This window comes from Ptychodera flava, chromosome 8 (genome assembly GCF_041260155.1).
Source record: "Ptychodera flava strain L36383 chromosome 8, AS_Pfla_20210202, whole genome shotgun sequence".
Lineage (NCBI taxonomy): Eukaryota > Metazoa > Hemichordata > Enteropneusta > Ptychoderidae > Ptychodera > Ptychodera flava.
In genome coordinates, this window is record NC_091935.1 from 28,099,399 (window position 1) to 28,111,628 (window position 12,230).

The 12,230-nt window shown below is 36.6% G+C and overlaps 1 protein-coding gene across 1 annotated transcript; it reads right to left on the reverse strand.

The window, feature by feature from the left end:
* Window positions 1-1,856: 1,856 nt before the first annotated feature.
* Window positions 1,857-10,569, reverse strand: LOC139138944 (fibroblast growth factor receptor 3-like). Its single transcript, XM_070707570.1, has 12 exons — window positions 10,451-10,569; window positions 8,680-8,805; window positions 8,140-8,382; window positions 7,860-8,023; window positions 7,205-7,343; window positions 6,787-6,891; window positions 6,162-6,319; window positions 5,654-5,776; window positions 5,363-5,439; window positions 4,390-4,430; window positions 3,650-3,855; window positions 1,857-2,860 (listed from the first exon to the last, which is right to left on the reverse strand). The coding sequence occupies exons 3-12, from the start codon at window positions 8,333-8,335 to the stop codon at window positions 2,840-2,842; spliced, it is 1,230 nt and encodes a 409-aa protein (XP_070563671.1). The 5' UTR covers window positions 8,336-8,382; window positions 8,680-8,805; window positions 10,451-10,569; the 3' UTR covers window positions 1,857-2,839.
* Window positions 10,570-12,230: the final 1,661 nt, after the last annotated feature.

The window sequence follows — 12,230 nt, forward strand, 5'->3', positions numbered from 1 at the left end:
TAACTCATTTTAGAGGAGCTGGATGGTTTCTCATTCACTTCATGGTCCCATATCACAAGCTATATCGTATAGTCACAAGCGTGCGATGATCCAATATCACAAATTGTGAGGACCCATATTAAAAGCTCAATTGCATGAGGATCTCATATAACAAAATCAAAGCCGTACAAATAAAAAGGGCAGACCTAAGCCTAGACCAGAAAGATTCAAATGATTTTAATACCCCTCGGTTCGACAAACACAGATCTCAATTTATCGCACTAGCTTTAATTTTGATAGAAAAAATGCATTTGTTGTTGCGCTGTACGATGACAAGAACGTTGTCATCATTTGATCATGTCGGCAAATCGCCTTTCTAACGTAAAAATTCATTTTAAGTCTGGCAATAGGAGAAATTGTATTCCTTGAAAAGACATGGTCTGTATTTGATCGCCCTAATTCCCTATTGCATCCTATAGTTCTGGATGTGGTAACCGCTGTAACTGGATGTTGGACACTATGCTACGAGCAGCATCAGTACAGCGGTGACTTGATAGTGAGCCGACAGTACAAGCCGCACCATTCATGTGTCGGTAAATTTGATCTCATCAACATGTCATATTGATATCAGACTGTTTATTCTACAACAATCTCAACTTCGCTTCTGTTATGTATCATATATCGTAATATTTGAACTCATTGAAAGATAGTGTTAATATCACACTTTTCTATGAAAAATCTCAATCTCATCGTTGCTTTTATGCAGTATTTGTCGTGAAAGGTCACTCGCTTTATGCAAAGTGTTTAAAATCTCGTCGCTCACTGTACCGTACCCGTACACTGTCAGCGACCCAAAACCGTTTGTCATGAAAACTCTGTTCTCACTATTGAGAAAACTAATCGGTGAAAATCAACACCTATCGATGGTAACAATTCACTATAAAAGTGGCATTCCTGATTTCGAGAAAGTAATGTACAGTATGTCATGCTCACGATAAAATACCTTTACTCATTAGATACATAGAGAAAGATAGATAGAGTGGCAACGGGTATTGTTTAAGGCGTTAAGCGGTTACGTAACCCATCCATGTTCGTCTCGCCTCAGGTTGCTCTCGCCTCTCTTTTCCGAAGAGCGCCGACCATGAATCCTTCGGTAATTTTCGGATTTTCGCCAATTGTTAAGCGAAAGTATGTTCGGCAAAGTTTGTGTTGTTGTTGTCGTGTGGTGCTGAGCAGAATTGACGTGCTGGCGAAAACGGGAGTGTTTTGAGCTTCAGGAAAATGAGTTTTACCGTTTTAAAAATTCCTCTCATATTTTTATGAATATATAATGAGTGTATTTGAACCAAATTTGAAAGTCTTTTATCGATACTGTCTGGTTTTACTCAATGGTTTACGGTCAGTCATACCGTCTTTTACACATGCGTCAAGGAAGGACATGTTTATGAAACTGCTGGCGTGTTATGTTTTGATTTGCGTGAAGCAGTGTTTCTGGCCTGAGAGCTCACAAAGTAACTATGGTTGCTACGCGACTGGCAGTACGATGCCATCTCGTCGTATTTTTCGCATAATCTCGTGTAATTATCAGCCACAAACAAAGCCTCCAAAGAGTTTAACACCTTTGAAGCTCATTTAATATGAAAAGCCAATAGTCTACCGAGACGACCATGGAACAAAAGGCATGCAAGTGTTGCCACTCTGTCTATATGTTTCTCTGTGCTAGATAGTAGTAAGCCGTGCTCTACAGAAACTATCCCGGGAGCACAAAACAGTATCTCGTGCTTACGAGATAATTATTTTTTATCTGTTTTACAAATGTGCTCTATTGGTTTCCAGACATACATGTGCGATGACAAATTGGCATATTGACATGATTTGGGAATTAGAACAAAATGTATTTACAAACAAATTAAAATAACAGAAAATACATCAAAAGTATGAGCTAATGCGCTTTTAAATGTATAACATTCAAATCATGCCCGAATATCGCAATTTAAGTTTTACAACCTGAAGTCCTTTGAACTGCTTGTCATGCTGTTCCGTATAATCGTTTACTGAAACATTTGAATTTTGGGGACTTCTCTTCACAAAACTGATTCCTTTTGTGTAAACTGTCCATCAACTTTTCAAATAGTAATTTGCGTGTTTCCTTTCACAGAATGAAGAATTTTAGCTAATTTTCATCATACATGTACTAACTTAAATATCTAGTTTATTTACTGATAAAGATTAGCTTCCATATATTAATACATGGGTGAACAACTCGTTATATTGGGTCACAAAAATACACAATTTACAAAGTCAAATCCAGTGACATATTTACAAGCATATCTTGATAACATTTGAGACGAAACTGTTACAGTATCCAATTATTAAACAAATGCACTTCAACTACTATTTGTTATGTTCTGAACTTAATGCGTGTTCACGCAATGCCACGATTGAAATCTTCTAGCTATTCCTAAGGTTCTTTGCATTTAAATGGCTGACGTTTTGCCTCGAAACAACTCTTCTGTACAAATTTTCGTAAAACAATATTATGTAAATGGAGAAAAACGCCGGGAATGACCCAACTCGTGTCCCAGAATACATTTCGGATAATAATTTCTATGCGCCAAGGCGTTGATGTGGTATGAATTATAGAAAAGCAACTTGATATGATTCTTTCGAATTCGCCATCCGTTTTGTCACCGACATTGCGCTTATGCCTCTTGGTTACATATAGGATCAGCATCAGTTGGTTTGAATCGGTGGCAGAAACAACTTACTGTCATTTATACATGTGAAGAATATGAGTTGAGAGTGGGGCGCTTCATGTGACCATACCTTGTTTTGTAATATTACATAATACCAACATCCTTCACTCAAATAGGAAGAGTCCCTTGAAAGGATAACAAAGAAAGCATATCTTTAATATTCATATGAAAATCATCCACAATGCACGGTTACCCACACATGTTATTCATGACAAAATTCACCCATCTCAGTATATAAGAAACGTTTTTTGAATAATTGGATGTAATATACAGAAGCCAAAACATTCTACTTTTTCTCAGTTGAAGGAACTTGATATTTGAATGTGTGAAGAGCCCTTTCACGACGTTGATTTCCAAACTACGGGTGACTAAGAATGAAACATTTGCGTGCGTTTTAAGTAAATTGGGTGCGTGCCCAAAACGAAACATATCACTATGGTTACACGATATGTTTGCACAAAGCATACATAGCTGATAACGATAGTTTTTTGTTAGTTAAGGGATTCAAAAGTTTGACAGATGACCTTCAAGTTTGAAATAAGCATTTATTTTAGAGTGATCCTGCACACATCATACGGGTTACACTTACATGGAAATGCAATGAAATATCAGTGTTTCGACGAGTAATTTTCATCTATACTTTATATTTATGTGCTCATATTACGAAGAACAGTAAAACAGAAAAGAGCTTTTCTATTACAGATGCCTGCGATTTTCACGGCCCAGTTCGAGACCGTCTGGTACGACACACTATGCCTCAGGTGTGGGAATCGGTACTTTAATTGCCACCTGGACACATTGTCACAATGGAATATCATGCAGTACACCTACAGCATAACGTGTAGCATCAGGTCGTGTCGTACCAGGCCGTGACACAATTTTGTCTGGGGTATTATCATCACAAACACACGAACCTTATTACACCTTTTTAGTCTTGATATGTTGTTGGAAAGACCAGCAGCGGTTGGTCTTTCCTCAGGGTCGTTTCTCCAGCAATGTCTCATCATACCATATATGTCATCGGTGCAGTGACAAGGCTTGGGCATTCGATACCCTGTGCATAGTTGCCTAGTTAAGAAGTCAGAGTCTATCGGCAGAAACTCGGGATATGGTGTATCACCTAAACGGAGATGCATACAAATCAGTATCTGCAAATTACGGTGATTACAAAAGTCAAAACGACGGTAGGTCAACATCCTTCATTTAAAAATGCAGGACAAGTTTTATAGGGACATTATGCATAGTATTTGTATTGGACAAAACATCATCTAATAAGCGAAGTACTTCTGTCCAAATATTCTCTGCAACGTTTTGTGCCCAATGTGTGAAGAGAACCATGCATACAACTTCGCTGTATAGTTGTGGTAACATCTATTATAATGCAGAAATAGAAAAATGGCTTTTGGTTTAAAAAGTAATTATTTGGAACTGTGCATACAACCATTGCTTCTGCAGGTCATTCGAAACAAACTGTTGGGGCTGCTTCAAGACAATGTCTTCGCTATACTATGAATGAGTTCCCAACCCATTAATTTTTTACGTTAGAAAGAATAATTTTGGGAAAAGGGAGAATTTACAGAAACGTGGTAAACGTTTGCCATTACTGAATTTAAATCCAACAATATTAATGACACGTGACATGCATTCTACCTACCAAGAGTAACCATTTCCCATAGCAACTCACCGTATGACCATCTGCCGGAAGAGAACATTACACAACATGTGGGACAGTTTGAAACAACACGTAAAAACTTCTCTAATTTTGGAAGATTAATAGTCCATAGAGATCTTTGCCGTATCAACAATCCACATGCTTTGTTAAATAGCTCATCCCGGACTAACGTTCAACTTTTCTACCTACGGGGTATGCCATGTCATCATATTGGCGGGAATGTGCATATTACAGAATTACAGTTAAGGTAGAACGCACCTCGGGGACAGACATTCGGACTCTCAAACTTTTACAATTCTCATCTGATATACCACATGTGGGGATTCATTTTAAAGATCTTGGTGAAAGAAAACTTTTGACCGGCTTAGTTTTTGAAATTCGAAAATTTTTACTTTTCTCCATAAAGTTAACACAGGGATGGCGGCCATTTTGAATTTCTAATATCGGTAAATCTTGGGTAATTTGTTTCTCTTGTACCAAAATTTGCACGGTGACCCCTTATTTTTATTCTTGATTTTGAAAGAGAATGATTGAAAGATTCCTTGAGGAAAGTTAGAGCAAAAGTTTAAGTCTTTCACTTTCGAGGCGCATACTACCTTAAGAAAGTGTAAGTTACCTTTTTTCTGAAGAGTTAATACATTGTTAATATTTTCAGCTCGTGCATTACCTCCATTATACGATCGATGAAGCTAGGTCTTATACAATACGGGCCCGGCGGGCTGACAAGGACTGCAAACTCCCTCAGTGAAGACAGGTAAACTCTTACTATGAGTTGTATAGGTATAAACTTTGGTTCTCAATCAATATATTGATTTTGTCTGATTTGTCTCTGTGTTTATCCTTGTATCTACATTTTCTAATTATCTTCTTTAAAGGGCCACGGCTGTGGAAGTATTTAGTGATAAGTAAATATAACATTATGCTATATGTAAACATCGAGCATGCGCACACTTACATGTCAGTTTTATTGGTGTACACGCCAGTTAATAGGGATTCGGGAGCCATCCAACGAATAGGTACTAATGTCCCTTGCTAGGTTGCAGATGATAAGAAACAGAAAAAAGAAAAGGATATTTCAATGTTCATGTATATCTAGCGAAAACAAGCCCTTTCCAGTTATGCAAAAGAAATAAAACCAACTGTCCAAAGTTTCAATATCTGCTATATTTATTCAAAATGTTCACTGGTCTTGCACAATTTTTACGTTGGTTTGCCAGAGCATCAGAAAAAGTTTCGATACTGATACCTTCGCATGTCTTTGATACTGTCCTTTCTGATAAATGTCCCTCGAGAGACCGAAATCAGCAATCTTTGCGATGTCATCGAAAGATATCAAAATATTCCGGGCTGCAATATCACGATGAACAACCTGAATAAAAGTAATATGATTTTGAAGTCCTGACAACCAGATTAAATGATAAGTTAGAGTATCCAAGTTGCACAAATTATTGATTGAGCATCCATGTAAGGTTCGGCTGTTCTCTGTTAGTTCATCATCAGAATTCAAGGTACAGACATATACTGAGACAGACGTACAGCTGGGCATGCAGGCAGATTTTCTCTACGCATGATAGTATGTAATTAGTAGGGATTTAGGCGCAGAAGAAAAGGTATAAAATAGCCAACCATATAAATTATAATTATACCCTATTACTTTATGCGGTCGACGTTTTTCCGTAAAACATCAACAGTGGTATTTTACGGTAAAACGGCAGTATAACCAGTTTAACGATGTTATCTATCTTCAAACTAACCTGCTGATTTTCAAGATGTTCTAGCGCTCTTGTGATGTGTAATGCAAATTCGAAAAGAAGCTTATCAAATTCGAGGGTAACTTTCCTCGTGTCTTCCCATTCCTTCAGATAGTCGAGAAGATCTTTTCTCATCAGCTCGGTTATTATGCAACACTGACCTGTGATAATAACAGTAAACATCTTGGCTCTTTGGTCTAAACTGAAGTCTCAGGAGAACGTAAATATCAATAGTCTCCAATAAATGTGTAACATAAGGTAAAGTTCGCCTAGAGGACACATATCAGGACTCTAAAGTTTGAGGTGCATACTACCTTAAGTCATAAATTTATTGCTTCTAAGATATTAGGATTATTATGATTCAAGCAGGTATGTAATCAATTCAGAGAGAGCGCACAAAGTTATATCAAATTAAACGTTCTGTGTACCTGTAAGGGTACAAAAACGTTCCGTATTTTTCAGTTGGGAATCTTGCGTGCTAGTGTATTTGTTGTTTTTTCCCTCAAAAACAAGAAAGCATGGGTCTGATTTTCGTATGAGGCAGGCAGTTACCAACTGTAGGAAAATAATTTGAAGACCCGGTAGAAAATAAAGAACGACTGCTAACTAACACCATACGTACGCATACCTCGTTCAAATACTACACCTGTCAGTTCGATGACATTTGGATGACCCTTGAGTTTGTCGAGGAGCTGAAATTCTTGAACAAATGTGTGCGAATACTCAGCATCGTCTATGGACAAATATTGACAAAATAAAAATCAATATGTCTTTATTGAATTTTTCTCGGTTATAGTATTGGACATGGTGTTCCGATATAATATGCCAGTACTGTAATACTGTATAGCTTTGAAGGTACTTAATATCATATTGATGGCAATTGATGTGACGACAGAATGTGCAAAAATAAAAACATATGATTTTAACAAAATAGCCCTGTTTCAAGAAGTCAACGCTTGATATTGAATTATCTAAAATTAGCGTTAAAATGCTTGTTCGTCTTAATTGGTCCCTTCTTCTTTTGAATAACAGACAAGTAAGCCGACCTTTGAGTATTTTTACAGCCACCATTCTAACATCTTCTGGAGTCAGAGTTAACTTCGCCTTGTGTACTTTCGAAAACATTCCTTCGCCTAGAATATCCAATATTTTCAATTGACTTGATTTGAAGGTCTTAACATCAACCTGTAAAGGAAAGGATTAAGGTAGTGTGTGCCTTGAAACTGAAAGACTAGAACTTTTGCTCAAACTTGCCTCAAGGAAAATTCAACCCTTCTTTTTCAAAATCAACAATATATACTGGTGGGTCACGGAGCAAGTCTTGGTACGAGAGAAATAAATTACCTAAGATTTTCTGATAGTTTAAATCTACTAGCCGCTCTACCTATTTAGGTCTACGGATATGATTTCGATTTCCAAACAAAATAAGACTTGAAAACTTATTTGCTTCATATGCTTCAAAATAAGCCCCTGCAAGTGGTAGCTCGTAAATGTGTTGTAAAAAGTTTGGCGTCCGAAATTCTCTAGTCGTGGTGCATTCCTACTTACAAGAACATCGTGAATATTTGTTATGAGCAATGTATTACAGGATATTCGGGTGAATGACTTTCGATTTGTCGACATCAATATTTTTAATGATATATACTTGCAAGTAGTTATTTTGCAATGCAGAAGGTGAATAAAAAATCAGTCGATCCCTACCGGTATTTTCATTTCCCATTCATTTTCCATTCGTTCCAGGCGAGAATATCGGTGCAGGGGACGCAATGTTTTCGCTCTTATCACAGCAAAAATTGTAGCCAGAAGAAAAATACAACCACAGACGGTGACAACAGGAACAATATAATTGTTCTGGCTTGAATAAGCTGTAAAATCAACCATATGCAATTTTGTAATGATGTAGTGATGTGCAGCTAAACCATTCTCACTGAACTGTGATTAAAAATAAAAAGCTATTTCACAAATAACAAAACGTGCTTACAATTTACCGTCACCGTAAATGAGCAGATCGCTGAGTTGTTCTGATGGTCAAATACAGATATGACGACTTTTGAGTTCCCCACAGGAAAAAGTTGGCCAGATTTATGTGTTGATATAATCTCAGAGATGCCATCGTTGTCAGTGGCTTTTATTGCATGCCAGGTCACATTTGCCTCGTCCGCAGAGTGCCGCGCCATTGTGGTAAAGTTAGATGGACAGTCGTGGATAATAGGTTTCTGCACGTCTACAAGAAAAATTGCGCTCAGAGACATATCTCATTACCATAATTCCAATCGTAGATACTTTTCTCTCATTCTCTATGTACTACAACAAACAAGCGCACTAGAACATACGCATCTTTTCCGTTCGTTTCTCTGAACATGCATTATTAACTATGCTAACTTTAATTCGTTCGAAATTCATCCGCAGAAGTATATAGATGTGAGGTGAGTACTATTGCTTCTATCAAAACGGTGTCCATGGAACAATTATTCTGACGATTACTATCTATATCTCTTTGCAAAAATTCTTTAATTTCTACCTCTATCGCATTTGTCTGCTGCCCAACCTCTAACGCACTGGCAACCTTCAAACTGTGTGCAATTATGGGCATGGATACAATCACATGTCTTCGTGCAGTTCTTTCCCCAGACATTGTCCTTGCAACCTATGTGGTAGAAAGAACAATTGAATGTGCTTTTTGTTTTAAAAAGTTTGAAACATATTGTCTTTAACCAGCGGGCATTATTTTACTACCAGTTTATGCGGGTATTGTACAAATCAATGAACGACCACGTTTACGAAGGCTTAAGATTCATTTTCAAACATTGGTTCTTCCTCAGAATAACCATTATGTCAAATGCACAAATCAACTGACAGGACTAAGAACTACGAACTAATATGACTAAAACGTCAAACAATGACCTTAGTCGTATGCATCGGTAAGCTATCTTTGCCTCCTGCCCGTCTGTCCCGCACATTGTATGTCCTGTCCGTTTATTACTTAACTAGCTCTAACAGATGGCGTGTATTTAGGAGATTGGCATTCGAAGTAACATATTTATCAAGAGACGTATCTTTCTTATGTGAAGAGTTTATCTCGAAATTGAGATCATTTGCACTGTGCCGATTCGTAAAGGAAATTTAAACATTCTCGTTTAAAATTGCAAAAACTTTGTTTTTACTATGAGATGAAAGATAATGTGTATATACGTATGTAAGTACGTACGGAAGTTTGTATGTATGTATACATGCTTACTTGCAATTGCTTTGTGTTTATGCATTGTTTATCTCTATGTAAGGCATCTATTTTCAATCAATTTCTGAACGTCTGTAATGTGATGTTAACTTCATATTGGCCTTTTTTTCGTCTTTATATGGCATGAGCCCGACGCCTTTACTCTGTCAATGGAAAAGTAGGGGCCTAAGCCCTGTAGCCCCATTAGCCTGAAAGATTAGAGTCTTCAAAAATAAACTCACTTTTAATTGACACTAAAAAGTACACATATCGGAGTTGTTCCAATTGTCAAATACAGACATGATGACTTTTGACTTTCCAACAGGAAAGAGTTGTCCCGATTCAAGTGTAGATGTCATATTGGCTAAGTCATCATTAAGCTTAAGTTTGAAACATATTGTCTAAAACCAACAGGCATGCTTTTACACTCTCTGTTTATACAGATACTGTGTTAAACCAATTAAAGGTTTGCTCAAAAGCTTCGGTTCCAGACACATAGTTCTTCCTCTGACGACCCGGTATCAAATGCGCCTATCAAATTCAAGAGCTTAATATAAATGTATGCGGTAGTACAAACGATGGCTAAACTGTATTGTAACGACGTAAACTACACGAAGTACGATGTTTCATTGAGTCCAAAACCTAGCAACAATATTTTATCGTAGATATGTTCAATGTGCAAATTCATTGACAAAACTAAGAGCTAGAAACTATTAAGATTAAAACGTCAAACACTGTGGTCAGTTGCATGCATTGGTCAGACATCTTGACGTCAAACCGCCTGTCCCGTTTGTTGCTTAACTAGCTCTTAAAGAAGGTGTACAATTAAAGGTATGACATTCAGAGACTAATCTTTGCTATTTAAAGAGTAATTAAGATCAACTTTTGTACTGTGCCGCTGTATGTATGTATGTATGTATGTATGTATGTATGTATGTATGTATGTATGTATGTATGTATGTATATACGTATATACACTGAGACAAAAAAACGAGTTATATCCTCATTCTATGCGTTCCGAGGTAACCCAGTTCTCACGTCTAAAATAGAGCAGTACAATAGGTAAATTACTAACCTTTAACGTCAACTGTCACTGTATTGGAAGAATATAACTTCTTGTCGTCATGTCCATTACCATGACACCTATATGTACCAGAATCCCTTTTCGTTGCATTAGAAATCGAAACGAAGACCGTTCTAAAGGGTGCGAAATGTGAAATAATGCCAGTTTGATGTCACTTTCAAATGCTAAGTTATTTCGAAATGATTACAAGACTAACAATGCTGGCGTACTCTGAATCCCGGTATATCATTCACCCAAGCCAAACCAGCGGAGGTATTATTACTGAGGTGACTCTTTGCCTTGGCCTTCATTTTATTTAAGATTAAACATTTAGAACTCCAGCAATCAAGCACAAACACGACGTGGATATCTTTATGTACCAAGAATAATATAATTATCAGCAATCTAACACAACATCGAAAACTGAAAGTTCAAACAGTAAATATATAACCATGTTTTGACCATTTATATCTACAACAATATTTTAATTGGTGTTCAAGACGGTGAAAATAACGTAAGTGTATGGTATGACCAGTTGAGTTGGAAAGTGATTTTATAAGCTTGACTTGAGATTTGACTTTATTATGAGCGTGTTATAATTAGGCCTATATACACATTTATGTTTTATCGGACAATGTTCCTGTTTCAAAGTTAATTAATATCTATTGTAAGATTGAAGCCATCCATATTGTTGGCCTTGGGACTTTACATACTTCGAATTACAATCAACATACGAAGACACACATGCACGTGGGAGAGTGGACATAGAAGCAAAAAAAGGCTAGGAATTTGAACTTTGGAGTTCCTTTTGTAGGATTCGCTACATATATATATATATATATATATATATATATATATATATATATATATATATATATATATATATATATATAATATTATATATATTATACTTGTATATATAGTATATAGTTGTGACGGAGTGGCGTGATCATGATCTTCAATTTTGTGTAAGCAAACACAAGATTTTTGCTTTACGGAAAATACAATGTATGTAGGCTTGGATTTGTGTAAGTATAGATTATTTCTAATATAGTAAACAGAGAAAAAACAGGTTCTTCCCTAATATCGTTCGCGATTTTATTCGTTAGTTACTGCCCGTCGTTTTTTTAATAGTCTGTGACCGTATAAACGTGTGTGCTTGACTTCCATGAATTTTTGCGATGTGACTGGCAGGCAGATAACAATTTAGGGACTTGTGTTACCCAGGGTGCCGAATATCAACCAACAAATATCCATTGCTTCTCGCCGCATGTCTGTCTTACCACATACATAACCTTAATATAAATGTGCTGCACGTTGTACAAACTACGGATTTTGATATCGCTTCTGGATGAGATATAAACATGTATTTACACTTGAATTTTTCTATAATGAATAGATTAGAAGAATTTTGACTTAAGAATCTACTTCGAAATCCATTCATTTTTCCTGAATCCCTAAGCAATCATCGAATATTTTTAAAGCTTTTAATATGTCTTCAAAGTAAGTTGCCTTTTTCAAAAAATAATCTTGCAATAACACTTAGCTCGTCAATTGTATCCTTGCTTCTGTGTCAACTTGCGTTTGATAAATCAAATGACTTGAATTCAATGAAAAATGAATCGGATGTCGTATAAACTTCAGAAACTTTCGATATTGGCGATACCATAGTTCTCTGGCTCTATCTTTCAATATTGTTTTACCTCTGGCGAAATACGTCATACCAATCGCCATGTGTTACTTTCTATGCACCGTAGCATATACTCAGGTAAGCATATGTGCCAAAACTCAT